The 19,591-nt window shown below is 42.6% G+C and overlaps 1 protein-coding gene across 1 annotated transcript in view; it reads left to right on the top strand.

Annotated features, from left to right (window-relative positions):
* LOC140721106 (uncharacterized) overlaps positions 1-19,591 on the top strand; it is a 45,994-nt gene that overhangs the window by 22,770 nt on the left and 3,633 nt on the right. The window contains exons 4-8 of the mRNA XM_073035970.1: positions 422-516; positions 2,661-2,942; positions 4,755-4,921; positions 10,283-10,454; positions 10,555-10,620. Of these exons, the coding sequence (XP_072892071.1) occupies positions 507-516; positions 2,661-2,942; positions 4,755-4,921; positions 10,283-10,454; positions 10,555-10,620 (697 nt within the window). The 5' untranslated portion in view covers positions 422-506. The remainder of the gene's footprint in view (positions 1-421; positions 517-2,660; positions 2,943-4,754; positions 4,922-10,282; positions 10,455-10,554; positions 10,621-19,591) is intronic.

Below are 19,591 nucleotides of genomic sequence, written 5' to 3'. Positions count from 1 at the left end.
TGGTAAATAGATTGCAAAACCAACAACGGTTTCATGCAAGAGTTTGGTGATTATGTGAAGGGAACTGCCAGGGGAAGTGGATGAGGCAGCACAATTGTCTAATTACAGAAGCAGTTGGGATGTGTAGATGGAGTGAGGAAGCCAGGAGAGAAATGGATCCATCATAGGAAATTGGGTCCATCTTGGTGGGCACTGTGGTTGGCATTGTCTCATTGGGCAGAAGGGTTTGTATCAGTGCTCTGTTGATCTGTGACTCTATCAATAGGAAGCATCAGATATCACTGGACAGACTTACAAAAGTTGATAGAAACGGGGAAGGGTTGGCCCCTAATCCAACAGCTGCTCTGACACAGGGGATGGACCTGTTGTCATATTTTCAATCGTACTCTGACTCACTGTTTGCTTGTTGTGTAATTCACAGCATCACCAGCAGCTGGAGCTTCTCTGCACCGGAAACAAAGTGTAAACAAGTCGACGACAATTAGCAATCTTCAGTCAGAATCAGAATGGCTACAGGTATGTTCACTGGGAAGTTTATAATTAAACTTCCGTCCTGTTACTGCACAAGATTTCAGATGAAGAAACTTGCACAGATGTTAAAGTTTCATCCAAAAGGGCCATTGATCCTACTGGTATTGCGGCCTTGAGTAATTTATCAACGTAACAGGTGCAGCGCAGGGACCTGTCACCGGTAATGGTGAAATCACTCCGCTCGCCATGCAAAGCTTCTCTTGTGTGAAAAAACCAGGAGGTTCTGAATTAGGTGGTGGTGAGTGAAACAGGAATGCAACAGCAGGTTTGTAGGTTATGTAAAAGTCAAGAGTCAGGGTCTGTTTTGCCTCTAGAGAGGTACTGATGTGTGAGACATCTCCAACTTTTATTAATAAAACTCAGTGCCAGCTGATAGGAACTTTTCCACAATTTCAGAAATTGCGTGATAACACAGCATTTCATGTTTTGGACAGGCAGCTATCATACCCCCCACCCCCGGTTTTCTTGGCTGCTGCGGAAAGGAGATGAGGGGAGTTTACGAAATGTATTTTTTGTAGCCGAGCCGAGAACATTGCCAGCGTTGGGAATGGCAAAGGATCAGGAGACGACTTACTGTAGATATGTAGATATACTTGTGGTTTGTTTCGGAGTTTTAATACCCCAATGAATGTCTGCGCTGTGGACAAATGGTGAATTTGGTTTCTCAAAAAAAAAGTTTTTACGACGTTGAATGCTGAAATGCCACAGGAAAAATAAAACAGCTGGAGACAAACATAGAATCAAATAAGGAATCGGGTCAATATAATGTTATCGGTGTGTAGGAATAAAATGAATCCCACTGCATTTCAAGATGGGATCTAGAGCGGGTAACACACACACACACACACACACACACACACACACACACACACACACACACACACACACACACACACACACACACACACACACACACACACACACACACACACACACACAATGATGGAAGAACTCAGCAGGTCAGGCAGCAACTATGGAGGGAAATGAATAATCTAAGTCTGAGCTGAGACTCTGAATCAGAAAATGTGCTCATCCAATCCAATCTCTTGTCATTGAAATGTTCAATTTGCAATCTCTCGGGTGCTAATACATCCTTCCTCAGGTATTATTACAAGATCCTATTATGACAAGATCCGCACACGCTATTCCAACTTATCCAACCAATAGTTTATAACCTTGTCACAAGATCTCCCTGCGCCTATATTCTGCGCTGCAGCTAATAACGGCAAACATTCTGTCGACTCCACACATTGTATACCTGGAAACTTCGGGGTTCAAAGTTAATTGAATTTATTATCAGTGTACATATAGACACCACAAAAAATACTGAGGTTATTTTCTTGCGGGCAAGCCAGCCATCTGGATACAAAACTGGCTAGGAGGAAGGAATACGAAGGTTAATAATTGGCGGGCTATTCAGTTTGGAGGCTTATGACCTGTAGTGTGGATGGGCACAAGGTCTACTGTTTGCTCCTTATTTTAAAGATTAGGTCGGTAAAGTTGTTAATGTTGTTCGGAAGTTTGCAGGTGTCAGCAATATTGGTGGTAGAACGGACAGTGAAGGGGGTTATGTAAATTTACAAGGGGTCTGAGATGAACGTGAAAAGTGCACCAAAGAATAGGTTCATTTTGTAAAGTTAAAGAGAGCAGGAGATGCATAGCAAATAGTTGTTTTTCACCTAGTGGTGTGGACAGTTTGTTGCACAGTGAATGAAGTATGTGTGATCAAACGGATAGGACAGTCTGTAATCCAGTGACTCATCTGTGTGTGACACAGACGATTGGACAACGTGTAACCCAGGGATTTTTCTGCTTGTGGAAAATACACTCAGTAATATTTCCCGGTATCACCTGACGCTGTTCCCTTTAGATTCCCTGGTCATCAGCACCAAGTTAGTGATCAGTATTACTGTGTCTATCCTGTTCTTTCTCTGGGAGTGCATGTGTCCTGTCACCGGCTTATCAGAGTCAGTAACTAGTAGGAAGTGCAGTTCACGTTCACCAGCTCAGTCCCAATCCAAATCTGGTCAGCCAGAGTTTTGGCTCAGTTGTGCCCACCCATTGTGAATCCTTGTTCTGCTCAGCTCCAAATCACTCCAGTATAACCTGCAATTCATCATTTATTTCAGGTGGGAAATGGTTCTGGACAGCAGTCAAGAGATTCTTCCCAGGCAATGCATCGATGGAAGATAATCAGGACACGGGAAGCAAGGCACCAAAGCAGCGTCGGATTGAGAGCGGTGCCCCAGGCGGATGCAGTCCGGCCGCAGAGAAAGCCGAACAAAATCAGCCCAGACACAGAGGTATCAGGGACACTGATCCGTACTCTGGAACCAGCACAAGTGGGGTCACTGTCTGTGATCTTGGAAGCTCATTAAATACGGAATTGTCAAATCCCCAACAAGGAGCGGGTGAGTGAAATATGAGGGTGATGTGTTCACAGAATGCGGCAGGGAGGAGAACATAAAAACATAAGAGCATAAGAAATAGGAGCAGGGTAAGGCCATCCAGCCCATCGAGCCTGCCCCGACATTCTATTAGATCATGGCTGATCTGTCTGTAAACTCAGCTCCATCAACCTGCGTTTTCCCCTGAACACTTAATTCCCTTACTATGTAAAAATCTATCTAACTGTATCTTAAATATATTTAGTGAGGAAGCCTCAACTGCTTCCCTGGGCAGAGAATTCCACAGATTCACCACTCTTTGGGAAAAACGTTTCTCCTCATCTCTTTCCTAAATCTTCTCCCCTGAATCTTAAGGCAATGTCCCCTAGTTCTAGGCTCACCGACAAATGGAAACAACTTTCCTACTTCTGTCTTATCTATCCCTTTCAAATTTTTGTATGTTCCTATAAGATCCCCTCTCATTCTTCTGAATTCCAGAATATAGTCCCAGGCAACTCAATCTCTCCTCATAGATTAACCCCTTCATTTCTGGAATCAACCTGGAGAACCTCCTCTGCACTGCCTCCAAAGCCAGTATATCCTTCCTCAAGTATGGAGAGCAGAACTGCACGCAGTACTCCAGGTGCAGCCTCACCGGTACCCTGTATAGTTGTAGCATGAGCTCCCTGCTCTTGAATTCAATCCCTCTAGCAATGAAGACCAACATTCTGTTTGCTTTCTCAATAACCTGTTGTACCTGCAAGCCAACTTTTTGCGATTCATGAACAAGCACTCCCAAGTCCTTTTGCACAACAGCATGCTGTAATCTTTCACCATTTAAATAATATCTGCTCTTCTATTATTCCTTACAAAGTGGATGATATTGCATTCAGCATTGTTATATTCCATCTGCCAGACATTGACCTACTCTCTTAACCTATCTATATCCCTCTGCAGACTCTCCACATCCTCTGTACAATTTGCTTTTCCACTCAGTTTTGTGTCATCAGCAAATTTTGCTATGCTACACTCAGTCCAGTCTTTCAAAACATCAATGTGAATGGTAAACATCTGCGGGCCCAGCACCGACCCCTGCGGCACCCCACTCACCATAGACTGCCAACTGGAGAAACACCCATTTATATCAACTCTCTGCCTTCTATTGGTTAACCAATCCACTATCCATGCCAATACACTTCCTCCAACTCCATGCATCCGTATCTTATTCTTAAGTCTCTTGTGCGGCAACTTATCGAACGCCTTCTGGAAATCCAAGTATACGACATCCACCTGTCCCCCCGTCTTTTGCTACATCCTTTTTTCAAAAAGTGATATGACATTTGCTGTCTTCCAATCGGGAGGGTAAGTGTGAAGTCTTATTGGAGGGTAGGTCAGAGGGGAGGGGAAATGTGTGGGACTGGTATATGTGATGTAGTGGTGTACCTGTTACCCCACTACTGGAAATGTGTATTAGAAAATATGGAGCTGTACAAATGAAGAGTGCATTTTCGGTATGAGAATTAAGGGACACCTGGATGGATAGAGTATCTCTGGGAAGTGAATAGCATTGGCATCCCCATCATGTATTGCCCATCCTAAATTGAACCGAATGAGGGGGTGGCGTGGAGGGGTTGATTTCTTGCAAATGTGGTCCTTCTGGTAAAGTAACTCCCAGAGCGTTGTTGGGTTGGCTTTAAGGCTAGTGTTGGAGTTTGGGAGAAAATCTGTGTTTGTAGCTGAATGCTGGAGTTTCGAGACATGATGTGAGTGCTGTAAAAGCGGTGGAGAAGAGGCATATTTGGGTTGGTGCCCACTTGCTCCTTTTTATATTCGCAGACTCAGAGTCTACAATCTCTGACATCCTGGCAGACGGGGCTGAATATCGACTATACCAACTGACAAAATTCTACAGGGACAGACTGAAACAAGCGATAGAAGAAGGTGTTGAAAGACTCAGTTGGATGTTGAGACAGGAGGGGCATTTCACTGCACAGGAACATGGGGTGAGTCTATTTAATGTATCGTCACTGGTATCAGAGGGAAAAGTGATCAAAATTAATCTCCGACGTGTTCTAACATTTCTACATGGCCAACGAGATCCCTGAATTGTCTGCAGAAGATCTGGCCTCAGCTGTAAAACCTGGTAAGGTGTGGAGCGTTGGGAACTACAGTTTCAGTGTCACATTTTCCTCTCGCACCGGTATTTATCAGTGGGGTTTAAGAACAGTGGCTGTATATCTGGACTGTTGGAAAGGCACTCAGACTACAATTCAATCCTCATCTCGTCAGGGCTGTCAGTCAAATTCAGTTGACCCTCTGGCTTCACTGCAGTCAGTGAGGGAAGGAGGGAGGGAAAGCTGCCAATCACTCCTGCTCTGCTGTCCATCTGAGTTCCCAAACAAATGGGTGGCTGACCATTCAAAGAGTCATAGAGAAGTACTGCGCCAGCTATATCATGCCGAACCATTTAAACTGCCTACTCCCATCAACCTCCAAACAGACCACAGCCCTCCATACCACTACCATCCATATCCGTATCGAAACTTCCCTTAAACGTCGAGATCCACCTGGCTTGCTCCACTTTCATTGACCGCTTGTTCCACACTTTCACGACCATCTGAGTGAAAAGGTACCTCCTCGTGTTCCCCTTGAACATTTTGTTTTAACCCATGACCTCTAGTCGTAGTCTAACCGAACGTTAGTGGTAAAAGCCTGCTTGCGTTTATCGTATCTGTAAACATCTATCAAATCTCCCCTCAGTCCTCTACACTCCAAAGTATTCTGTGCGAATTCATTTAGTATTTCCTTATAATTCATGCCCTCCAGTCCCAGTAATATCTTGGTCAAATTTCCCTATGCACCTTCACTCTTATTTGCATCTTTCCTGCAGATAGATGACCTAAACTGCACACAGTCCTCCAAATTAGGCCTTACTGGCATCTTATACAACTTCAATATAGCATCCCAACTCTGTAATCAATATTTTGATTTATGATGCCAGAGTTCCAAAAGATGATTTACGAACTATCTACCTGTGCCGCCTCTTTCAATGATTTATGTACCTCTATTTCCAGATCCCTTTCTTCTACCACACTCTTCAGTGCCTGGCCATTCAGTGTGCAAGACTTACCCTGGCTGGTCCTTACAAAGTGCAACACCACAATTGTCTGCATTAAATTCCATCTGCCATTACTCAGCCCATGTTTTGAGCTGGTCCAGATGCCACTGAAAGCTCTAGTGTTCCTCGGTGTCCACTGTAGTACCAGTCTTTGTGTCCTCCGCAAAATCTGCAGAACCAGTTAACTGCGTTATTACACAGATCATTGATATTGTCTGCAAACAATAACAGACCCAGTACCAATCACTGCTGCACTCCACTCGTCACAGGTCTCCAGTCAGAGAGGCAAATATCTGCTACCGCTCTCTGGCTTCCCCCATGAAGCCAGAATCTTATCCATTTTATTAACACATCTTGAATGCTGAGTGAATGAACTTCCTTGACCGACCTCCTATGTGGGACCTTGTCATGTGCATTGCTAAAGTTCATGTGGACAACATCAATGTCTTGCCTTCAGCAACTCTCCGGGTAACTTGCTTGAAAAAATCTATGTTTTTTTTTCTAAGAACCCTACACTTCGTGATTTTTTATAAATGACCTGGAATATGAAGTGGAGGGATGGGTTAGTAAGTTTGCTGATGACACAAAGGTTGGGAGTTTTGTGAATAGTGTGCAGGGCTGTCAGAGGTTACACAGGACATTAATAGGATGCAAAACTGGGCTGAAAAGTGGCAGATGGAGTTCAACCCAGATAAGTGTGAGCTGGTTCATTTTGGTAGGTCAATAATGATGGCAAAATATAGCTTTAAGGGTAAGACTCCTGGCAGTGTGGAGGATCAGAGGGATCTTGGTGTCTGAGTCCATAGGTCTCCCAAAGCTGCTAAGCAGGTTGACTCTGTGCCTCTGTGAAGGCATACAGTGCATTGACCTTCAAACTGATTTTAAGAGCCGAGAGTTAATGCTGCAGCTATACAGGACCCTGGTCAGACCCCACTTGGAGTACTGTGGTCAATTCTGTTCGCCTCACTAGGCGAGGGACGTGGAATCCATAGAAAAGGTGCAGAGAAGGTTTACAAGGACACTGCCTGGATTGGGGAGCATGTCTTAAGAGAATAGGTTGAGTGAACTCGGCCGTTTCTCTTAGAGTAATAGAGGATGAGAAGTGACCTGATAGGGATGTACAAGACAATGAGAAGCTTTGATCGTGTGGGTAGTCAAAGGCTTTTCCCCAGGGCTGAAACGGCTAGCACGAAAGGGCATAGTTTTAAGGTGCTTGGAAGTAGGTACAGAGGTGTCAGAGGTAAGTTTTTTTTTTACACGGACAGTGGTGAGTGTGTGGGATGGGCTGCCAGCGGCTTTGGGGGAGGCGGAAGTGATAGGGTCCCTTAAGAAACTCCTGGATGACTACATGGAGCTTAGAAAAATAGAGTGTTATAGGTAAAGCCTAGGTAGTTCTAAGGTAGGAATGTGTTCGGCACAGCTTTGCAGGCCGAAGGGCCTGTATTGTGCTGTATGTTTACTATGTTTCTATCCGTTAGACATGACCTGCCACACATGAAGCCATGCTGACTACTCCCAATCACTCCACGTCTATCTAAGTACCAATATATTCCATCCCTTGGAATACCTTCCAGTAACTTTCCCACGACTGGTGTCAGGCTCATCAACCTATAATTCCCCGGGTTATTTTTAGATCCTTTCTGAAACAGCAGAACAACTTTTTTAGGTTATGAGGACACTCAGTCCTCGTTTATTGTCATTTAGAAATGCACGCACATATTAAGAAATGATACAATGTTCCTCCAGAGTGATACCACAAAAAAACAGACAAAACAAAGACTCACACTGTCAAAACCACATAATTATAACATATAGCTACAGCAGTGCAAAGCAATACCATAATTTGATAAAAGCAGACCATGGGCACTGTTAAAAAAAAGTCTCAAGTCCCGATCGACTCCAATAGTCCCGATATCAGGCAGCAGAAAGGGAGAAACTCTCCCTGCTATAAACCTCCAGGCACCAACAACTGATGCATTGGAAGCACCCGACCCCAGCAGACTCTGAGTCTGTCCGAAAACATCGAGCCTCCGACCAGCCCCTCTGATAGAGCCTCCCAAGTGCCATCCTCTGCCGAGGGCCTTCGACCTCGTCCCGGCCGCCGAAACAAGCAAAGCCGAGGTCTCGGAGGCCTTCTCCTCCGGAGATTCCGGACCGCACAGTAGCAGCGGCAGTGAAGCGGGCATTTCAGAAGTTTCTCCAGATGTTCCTCCACGCTCTCACGTCTGTCTCTATCAAATCAGAATTGTGCACGGTAATCTACTTAACAAATAACAGATATCGTTCACCGGAGAGACCACACGCGCTGCGTCGCAGCACCATCTTCTCCTCCCTCCAACTTTGATTATCCTCTAATCCTTTGCTTCTTCTGCTATCTCTAAGGATGATTTTATTATCTCTGCCCAGGCCGTGGCAATGTGTACACTTGCCTCCCACAAGCAACACCTAGTCAGGCTTTCGGGATTCACCTCAAAATAGCAGACACCTTATCTATAATGTGTATAGATCTTATGAAGTTGATGCAGTTTGGGCTCACTTCAAAATACTTTGTCCGTCTCCTGAGTATATATAAATGCAAAGAATGCATTTAAAATCTCCCCCATCTCCTTTGGTTCCATGCATGAATACCCTTCTGGTATTCCAAAGGACCAATTTTGACCCCTGCAATCCTTTTGCTCTTAACATGTATGAGGAATCCCTTGATATTTGGAATCACCTTGTCTGCTCAAGGAACCTCGTGCCTTATTTTGGCCCTCGTAGTATCCTGATTAAGTGCAATCTTGTATTTTTTCATGCTGACACAACTGTATTTCCATGTTGTATTGACTGTTGTACATATACTTATTATGACAACAAACACCAGAAAATCTGCAGATGCTGGAAATTCAAGCAACACACACAAAATGCTGGTGGAATGCAGCAGGCCAGGCAGCATCTATAGGGAGAAGTACAGTCAACGTTCAGGTCCAGACCCTTCGGCAGGACTAAGAGTCTCGACCCGAAGCATCGACAGCGCTTCTCCCTATAGATGCTGCCTGTCCTGCTGCGTTCCACCAGCATTTGGTGTGTGTTGCTACTTATTATCAATTACTTCAAACTACACATTGCACATTTAGATGGATACGTAACGCAAAGATTTTTACTCCTCTAGTATATTAAGAATGTAAGTGGTAAAGTCAATTCATTCGATTCATGTCATGGATGCCACACAAAACATGACTGTAAGGGCAGGACAGGGGCTCCATGTCTCTCGTTTAAGTGAATCCTTTCATTACTTTGAAGATGTGAGTTAGGAGTGTGATGGTGCCGCCGGCATTTGCCTCGGCATGTTACCCCTGCAACAGCTGAAACTGAGCATCACGCGGAGTAGATGGTTCTGGCATCAAGTTAATGAATATTATGTATCCTTTTGCTCCGTCAGGAACTGTCTGCAGTTTGTGCAGAAGTTCAGCAGCACTGATTGCATCTCCCAAACCTGCAAATCCATCAAATCACGGCTAGGCAGTGGAAATGTTGCTCACTGCCACCTGGCGCATCCACTTCAAGTCTCAGCTCACCCTGACTTTGGGAAATCTCACCGTTCCTTCATCAGCACCGGGAATTCATCCTGGAGATCCCCGCTCATGGCTGCGTGATTTATCTTCATTAGCAGTTATAAACAGTTACTCCTCAACGGACAAATAGGGATGAAGAGTCAACAGTGGGTTTGTAATGGTAGTTATTTAACATGCATTTTCAGATATGATTCCCACCCGTATCTGTTCCAGGCCATGCTGAATGCCTGTTAATCTGAATGTGGCTGTTCTGATTACCTGCATTGCAGCTTCTGAGAATTCAATTTTCTCCCAATGTGTCTGAGATTCGGTCCCAAAATCCATTTTTTTTTGCTCCCTCAGTCCCCCCTCTCTTTTGCTTTTGTTGTTACATGCTGGTTTACTCTGCTTTGTTTCCGCATAATTGTGTTAATGCAGACCCTATCAGGAACGTCCCTGGAAATTTTTTCTTTGGATGAAAAATAACATTCATAGAATTCTTTGCTGCACTAATCCTCAAACCTATGGCTAAATATGTGGTGTAGGTTTTATATCAGCAGTTGTTGTGCCAGAAGAAAACATCTAACATGTCAGACATAAATTCTTAAATGTATTCAATTCTTATTAAAGCAACAGGAGCTGACAGGATCATGTGAAAACTCTTTATGATTTTCTATCTGCTCCACAATAAATTCATTGTTTTCCTTTTGTAGAAAGTCACTGAACTGACAGAGAAGGGAAACCGGACAGAGAGTTCCAGACTCTTCCTCAGTTTGGTGATGGGCAAAGGCTCCCGGGCCCGGAGGGCGATGTGGGAATCCTTTGTGACGTGGAGGACTGAGTTACCGAAGTTGGACAGAATACTGAGGGAAATACAGGAGCTCGGTATGTTAAAGCCAAGCACTGAACATAAATGCACATTGAAATAAACAGTTTACATTATTTTAGTTCTGCTTTCAAGGACGTTCTTCTTTGAATTAAACAGACCCTGATCCACAGGAGTACATTAACATCGCCCGAGGGTTATCTGAATTACCCACTCAACTGATAGGTGAGTGATGACATTCCCAGTCATGGGTCACTTCTCTATACGTTATCTGTCTTTTTTAATCATTCAAAATAATGCAAGGGCAAGTGAAGCGATCATTCCTCAGGCCATCATTGCTGTGAGTGGGTCAGAGTGTGATGTAGTTTTGGCTCTTCAGGCTTGGGCTATGGGAAGTTTCTGGTAAGATTCCATTTTTGTTCTTAATACTTCATTCCTTATCTGATAGGGCATAGGAGTGGAGTGTGGAGTGACAGTACCTCCAGGGGCAGTCTTTTGTACTGTGCTGAGATGTGCGAGTTCTTGGAGACCTCCAGTCTCCTGGACAACCACAACAGCAGCAGGTGCACCCAGCTACAGCACTGGAGTAGTAGCTCGAGGACCTTTTGCTCATATGGGAGAATGAGGAGGTGATAGATAGGAGCTGCAGGGAAGGGGCAAGAGACAGGGAGCTGGGTGACTATCAGGAGAAGGAAAAGAAATGCACAATCAGTGCAGAGTATACTTGTGGCCGTTTCCCTCTATAATAAGTATACCACTTTAGATACTGTTGAAGAGAATGTCTAACCAGGGGAGAGCTGCAGTCACAGGGTTTCTGGGACTAAGTCTGGTGTTGTGGCTTAGAAGATACGAGAGGTGAATAGGACGGCAGTGGTGATAGGAAATTCCATAGTCGGAGGATAAGCGACGAGGTTCTGTGGGCACGATAGAGATACACAGATGGTATGTTGCTTCCCAGGTGTCAGTGTCATGGATGTCTCAGAATGGATCCATAGCATTCTAAAGCAGCCAGAGGTCTTGAAACAAATTGGCAGAAATGACACAAGTAGGAAATGTGATTAGGTCCTGAAGAGAGATTTTATGGAGTTACGTAGAAAGTTGAAAATCGGGACATCTAGGTTAGTTATCTCAGAGTAAGAGTACAATGAATTGAAAGGTAAATTTCAGAGCAACTCACGCAAGGGGCAGGGGATTGTCTTGCTGCTTGATCCTAATCCAACTCACATACTTTCACTTCTTCATTGGGCAGAAGATACATAAACCTGAAAGTATCAAGGACAACTTTAATTCTGCATTTCTAAGACTATTAAAAGGTCACATTCTATGTTAAGATGAGCTCTTATTTACAACACATATAATAATATCAAAGTAAAAAGTAAGTTTATTATCACCACTTATATGTCACCATATGCGACCCAGAGATTCATTTTGTTCCTGGCCTACTCAATAAGTACAATAACCATAATAGGGCCAGTGAAGGACTGTACCGAACAGGTTGGACAACCAGTCTGCAAGATACAAAAGACTGCAAATACAGAAGAAATACATAATAATAAATATATAAGCGGATTCATAGGATATGGGAACAATCCTATGGGGCAAGTTTAGTTTCCGCTCTGTTTGAAGAATTATTTGTTGAGGGATAATAACTGTTCCTGAACCTCTTGGCATGAGTCCTGAAGAGGTTCAGTGTTTTAAATGTAATGTAAATCAAAGTCTCAGTTCTTTTCTCCATAAATGTGATATGATGCTTTGTTGAAGAAGAGCTGAGAGGTTCTTGCAACGTCAGCACCACTAATCCTTCAGCAGCACTTGTAAAAAAACTGACCATCTGATCAATTGATTCATGCATCTGTTATTTAAATTACACTTCTTGCAGAGTGTTGGATTCCATCAGATTGTATTGTCCGTGTTGTTGATGGGTTTTCTTTCCCTGATTTGCAATTGATGCAAATTGATTCAGGAGCAGCTTCTTCTTCTAAGTTAGCCTTCTGAACAGTCCATGAACATGACCTTGCTAATCCTGCTTTGCGGTATATAGTTCTTTCATTTCTTATTGTCAATTATACTAGTTTTTATGTCCTGCGCTCTACTGTGCCAAAAAGCAACACATTTCATAAAGTTTCTTAGATATAATAAGGCGTATTTTGCGAGTTGTAAGCCACTGGCATAAAACAACAGAGCAAATGACCTATTCTGGAGTTTTATTCACATGATTTATGAAGGAAGACTGAGTTTATACTTGTTGGAGTTTAGACATTTAAGATTAGATTTCAGTGAAACATAAGATCCTCAGACATTTTATTAGGGTGCATCTGAGGGGAGTGGGGAGGACGTCCCCTCCTGTGGGGTTATCCAGAAGAAACATCTGCTCTTTAATATTAAAAAAGACCATATTTGAAAGAGGTGAGATAATAATAATTACTTTTGAATAATAAGATAAAACGGATCTTTTGCCTAAAGGAGAAATCACAAATAACCCATCAAAATAGCCTCCTATTGTTTTACAAACTAAATATGAAATTGTAACATCATGCATCTCACTACTAATCACCGCTCATTTAGGTAACCACAGTATACTTGCGAAGAGCAGAAAGTGTGCAGTAAGGGTATGAAAAGCTGTAAGGAACAACTGAGAATAGCCAATTCAAGCCAACAGGAAAAGCAAAAAATCATTCACTTTGTTACATTGACTATCAAAAACATTCGATTCTGTCCCACACTCACTGTTAATAGAAGTTCATAATGTACACAAATACACCCAACACTTGCGAAATTCGCACAATATATGATGAGGCATTGGCGTGCTCTAATCGCTCTGTCTATTCTCATTCAAAAAAGAACAACCACCAATAAATAAAAAGAGATATTTCTCGGTGTGACTCTTTAAATCCACGGTGGTTTTGCCTGGTTTTAAATTTTCTCTCTAATTTACTGAATTGTATAAAGATAGGGAAACAAATTAGCAAAATGAAACATACAGACAAACAAATTATACCTTGGCATACCTTCTATACATGGATACATGGATGAATTAAAATTATACTCTCCATCCATAAAAGGTAAAACAATTAATTCAAATAGTAGAGCTATTTTGAAAAGATAGAAACATCACCTTTGGTCTTGATAAGTGCAGAACATACAACAGATTTTGTAGTACCATTAAGAAGGCCACTCATGCAAGCAGCCCTGATGGAAATAAATCAAATATTCTCATGTTAGATTTCCAGAGCTGGAATCCACAACTAAACACTTAAATAATGCAGCAAGCAACATCATGTTAAGGTGGTTAAAATCTCTATTGCTACTCAAAGCTGATAAATATCGTATGGTGGTCTCCAGACGCTAGAGCGCTTCCCCTTTACGGAAAGCAGAAAGCAGAAACTGGGCTGGATTAAAAGTTTGTTTACGGAGAAGAGGTTTCTTACTTGCATATGCTATTTTGCTGACAGATATACAGTTTCTGGAAAATATAATCGAAGTTTGCAGAGGATGATTGTTGTGTTCTTCTGCTTTCGGGAGACCTGGATATCCCCGTCACTCTAGATGCAGTTTTACAGATCGCGGACATCACATTTACTATCAAGATGGGACTGATGAATATTTCAAAGGCAGAGGAGTAGGAGCATGCTTCATTATCCACTGCTGGTGGTGTACAAACATGGCAGTTCTGTTCCAGTCCTGCTCTCTGAACCTGGAAGATCTTGGGAACAACTATACTCCACTTTATCTCTCATGGGAGTTTTCAGCAATCATCTTGGTGGCGGGGTATAGCCCACCACAGGCCCGAGTCCAACAGTCTCTATTGAGCGGGGCGACAGGCATCAATAAACAGCACACCCTGATGTTTTCCCCGTCGTCTTGGGGAATTTTAACCGAGCTAGCGTGAAACAGTCTCTAAATAGTTATTAACAACATATCACTTGTGGAACCAGAGGAGTAACACATAGGACCACTGTGATGCAACAATCATCTCACTTACTGTGCCATTCTACACCTGTAATTTGGAAAGTCTGATCTATGGATAGATATTGAAGACCACAGCAACAATAGAGGGGACCAATTAGGTTTAGATACAGGAGACACAGGAGCACTTACAAAACAACTTTGAGTTCATAGACTGGACTGTTCAGCATTTTTATTCAAATCTGAATGAATACTCCCCAGTTATTACTGACTCTAAAAACCTGTGTGGATGTGTCTATGCCTACCAGAATATATTATACATAGCTGAATCAAAATCCGTACATGAACCAAGAGATTTGTAAACGTCTGGGGAAGGACAATATCGGTGCATTAAAGTCTGGTGATCCAGGACTGCGCAAGAAGTCCAGGTATGACATACGGAGGATTATCTCAAGAGCAAAATAACCATTTTGATTGAGGTTGGAGGCGTAATTGGATGCACGTCAAATCTGGCAGTGCTTGCAGGCCATTACTTCCAACAAAGCGCAAACACAATGAATTGCGGAGATGTTTCGCTCCCAGTGGGGATTAACACCTTTTATGCACGCATTGAAAGGGGGAATACAACTACTGCAATGAGAGTCTCTGCAGCATCCACTGACCCTGGGATCTCTGACTCGGAAGCCGATTTCGGAAGGTCTTTCAATACGTTAAGTGCTTGCAAGGGAGCAGCCCCGATGCCGTACCTGGTAGGGCTCTGAAATTCTGTGTCAACTAACTGTCGTGTGTATTCAATGGTATTTTCAACTTCTCATTGCTCCGATTGTAAGTTCCCACCTGCTTTAATAGGGAGAAGTCATACCAATTCCCAAGAAGAACAGGGTGAGATGCCTTAATGACTATTGTCCAGCAGCACTCAGTTCCACAATGAAGGACTTTGAGAGGTTGACTATGGCTTGAATCAACCCCTGCCTCAGCTAGGACATAGACCCAATGTAATTTGCATATCACCACTATTTGTCTACAGCGGATGTGATTTCATTGGCTCTTTCCGCGGCCATGGATCACCTGGAGGATAATAATACTTACGTCAGACATAACACGATCGTTTGAACAGGTATGATCAAAAAGCTCCAAAACCTGGGCTGCCGAACCTATCACTGCAAATGAATCGTTAAGTTCCTCACCAGAAGACCACTGTCTGTGCAGAATGGAAATAATATCTCCACTTGGCTGATAATCAAGACTGGCGCAACTTAATGATGAGTGCTTATCCCACTGTTCTTTTCTCTCTGCATCCATAATTGTGTGGCTAGACACAGCTCTAGTGCTATCTCTAACGTTGCTGAAGACACAACTATTATTGTCAGAGTTTCAGATGGTGATGGAAGTGCGCAGAGGAGCGAAACATTTCAGCTTGTTGAGTGGTGTTGTAGCAAAAATCTTGAGCACAATGTCAGTAGGACAAGGGAATTGATATTGGACTTCACAAAGATTAAGATGAGGGGGCACACACCTGTCCTCAAAAAGGTGTCAAGATCTCTGAGCATCCTACCTGATCCCAACATTGTCTACCTTCAGATCGTTCATCTTCCAAAGAACCTTCTCTCTAGTAATGGTAACTTCAGATACTCATGACCCGTCAATACCTGGAACTTCCACCATACTGCTGATGTCTTCCACATGAAGATTGATGCAAAATACTTTTTCAGATCGTTCACCATTTGCTTGTCCCACATTAGTACATCTTCAGCCTCATTTTCCAGCGGTCCAATATTCATTCTTTCTTCTCTTTTATGCATCTGAAGAAACTTCTGGAATCGACTTTTTATATAATTGTCTAGCTTACTGTCATATTCCATCTTTAACTTCATGATTTTTAGTTGATATTTATTGATATTTAAAAGCTTCCTCTAATTTCCCACTGTTTTTTGTTCTGTTATGCTCACTCTCTTTGGGATTGACTTCTTTTGTTAGCCACGGTTGTGTCTTCTTGTTTTTGGAACACTTCTTCCTCCATGGGACGGATATATCATGTGCCTTCTGAATTGCTTCCAGAAATTCCAGCCATTGCTGCTCTGCCGTCATTCCTGCCAGTGTTATTTTCCAATCAATTCTGCACACCTCCTATCTCATGCCTCTATAATTTCCTTTACTCCACTGTAATATTGATATATCTGACCTTAACTTCTCCTTCTCAAATTTCAGGGTGAATGCCATCATATTATAGTCACTTACCCCGATAGGGTTTTTTACCTAATGCTCTCTAATCAATTCCAGTCTATTGCACAATATGCAATCCAAAATAGCTGATCCACTAGTGGTCTCAACCACAGGCATTCAAGAGATTCCCCCTCTTGGAATCCCACAACATCCTGACTACCAATCCTACCTGCAAATTGAAATCCCCCATGACAATTGTAACATTGTCCTTTTGGCATGCATTTTCTATCTCCCGCTGTAACTTGTCGATCACATCCTTTTACTGTTTGGGGGTTTGTATATAACTACCATTAGGGTCTTTTTACATCTTCAAAGCCCGATGCTCCAAAGAGGCACATCCATCAGTTAGGAACCGCATCACTCATGCCATGCCCAATTCTTATTGCTACAGTTGGGGAGGAGGTACCTGAGCTTGAGGACATTCACACAAGGAACCACTTTTTCCCCTGTGCTATCAGCAGAATACAATGCAACCGATGGATGAATATGAAATATATAAGTATTGTCGATATCAACAAACAATGAAAATACCTCATTCTGCAATAAAGGGAAATGTTTAATTGGAATTTACTTCAATGATTAAGAAAATCTGCGATGCAATCGTCAAAATGCAGCAAAGTGATAAACGCTTTCGCTATACCTATATTAATATTCTTTTGGTGCAATATGTTGGCCTGTTACCGATCTGGAAAACTTACAAAGAAAAAACGAGGGACTGAATGAAAAGTTTTAGGAACACATTATGTGCACTCGAACGCACTGAGTTAAGCAATAGCCTATAACTTTCCTTTGGACTTGGAGGCAATTTGATGCAGCAGGGCTGAGGCCGAGAGCCAGGAGAATCCCGAAGTCCGATTGACTTGTGCACCAGGCCGAGTTGGAAATGTTGGGTACAGTTCCCCGGAGTATTGAAGCGACAGAACCAGATATTTTGGAAGGCACTGGGGGCCGGGTTGAAATTGAAAAGTCGGGTACAGAACGATACCGGAGTCTACGCCCCCAGACCGTATCGAAGTGAGTGAAGTGGTGCTTGGATGATGATTTAAGCTCTTGGCCAGACTGATAAACGTTAGAGTATCAGGGTCTGAGGCGAAAGAGAGGGGCGGTTCAACACTGAGGAGTCCAGTAGAACAGAGGGATCTAGGAATACAGATACAAAATTCCCTAAAAGTGGCGTCACATCTAGACAAGAGTAGTAAAGAGAGCTTTTGGTACAGTGCCCTTTATAAATCAAAGTATTGAGTATAAGAGTTGGAATGTAATGGTGAGGTTGTATAAGACATTGGTGAGACCGAAATTGGAGTATTGTGTGCAGTGTTGATCACCTAATTACAGGGAGGATATTAATAAGGTTGAAAAAGTGCAGAGAAGGTTTACCAGGATGTTGCCGGGACTTGAGAAACTGAGCTACAGAGAATAGTTGACTAGTTTAGGAATTTATTCCCTGGAGCGTAGGAGAATGAGGGTAAATTTGATAGAGGTGTATAAAATTATGATGGGTATAGATGAGTGAATGCAAGCAGGCTTTTTCCACTGAGGCTAGGGGAGGAAAAATAAACAGAGGACATGGGTTAAGGGTGAAGGAGGAAAAGTTTAAAGGGAACATTGGGGAAGGTGCTTCTTCTCGCAGAGAGTGGTGGGAGTGTGGAATGAGCTGCCAGATGAAGTGGTAAATGCGGGCTCACTGTTAACATTTAAGAAAAACTTGGACAGGTACATGGATGAGAGGTATATGGAGGAATATAGTTCAGGTTCAGGTCAGTGGGACTAGGCAGAAAAATAGTTTGGCACAGCCAAGAACGGCCAAAAGGCCTGTTTGGTGCTGGAATGTTCTATGGTTCTATGGTTCTAAAAAGATAACGAATGGAAGAGCATGTCCTTCCATGGAAGATATCGCCACGATTTGAGCAGACTAGATTTTGACAAGAACGGCTGGCTCTTAATTGAAGGTTTCATCCCAGAAACAGAAGGATTTCTTACGGCAACATGGGAACAGTTGGTTAGCATGAAAATATCTAAAATACAAAAACAAAAGACCAACAAATTGAAGATGATAAATTCAGACAAAGACAAGAGATACAATCCAACACATTACAAGATCCTGCAGCATTGATTAATTACAGTGGAAAGCATCATTCATCAAAATATTGCTTCACAGTGCACATTCTTAAAAGACACAGTACCTTACTATAAATACAAACCTGATTCAGTTTTAGAATCAAAGTCCTGCAAATTGCACTATGGCTGATCCATCATTACAGAGAGGACAATGTATCCAGGATAAAAAGGCAAGAAGAACTTACTTACTGAATAGACATAACCATTCCAAACACATGTGACATACAGAAATCAATTGCTGAAAAACACCAGAGATCTGCTGAATTAGCAAAATAAACTGAAAGACTGTGCAGCACGCTGTCCCAATAGTAATATCTGCAACTGGTATCATCCCAAAGTCACTACATAATAACATTAAACAATTAGTTCTACAAAGAAATATTTATGTAAATCCACAGAAAGCAACAATGTTAAACACCACTAGAGTAGTCCGGAATTTCCTATCAATTGAGAGATGAGTGTGTTTGGCTTGCCTGCGCCTCAGGAAAAACCAGTTTGAGCTTAGAAAAAATAAATCATAACCTATTAATAAAGCAATTCTTACCCTGACGATGTAGTTCATAGTGCATTACAATGGGATAAAGTGCAAACTAGGAAATAAAAGACAAAATGAAGGTTCAATATAAAGGCTTTGCATTGGTGTTTAAAAGTGACAGCTTCAGTCTGCATCCTTTACACATTAGTAGCAAATATCCGAGTCTATGCGGTTTATATATATATATGTGTGTTTGTCTGTACCTCAGACATTTGCACAGTACAGTAGTTTTAGGTGAGGATCTCTGCAGTTTAGGAGCGTAGTTCAATTAAAATCTGACCTGCCAATGACCCTTTGGCCTTGTACCTTATTGTCTGCCTGCTCTGCATTTTCTCAGCAACTGAAACACTGTTTCCCTGAGCTATTCTGTTCTCTTTTTCCTTGTACGGCCTCATTGCGCCGATATGATGAAAT

Source organism: Hemitrygon akajei, unplaced genomic scaffold (assembly GCF_048418815.1).
Source record: "Hemitrygon akajei unplaced genomic scaffold, sHemAka1.3 Scf000050, whole genome shotgun sequence".
Classification (NCBI taxonomy): domain Eukaryota; kingdom Metazoa; phylum Chordata; class Chondrichthyes; order Myliobatiformes; family Dasyatidae; genus Hemitrygon; species Hemitrygon akajei.
This window is presented reverse-complemented; position numbering and strand designations above follow the sequence as displayed.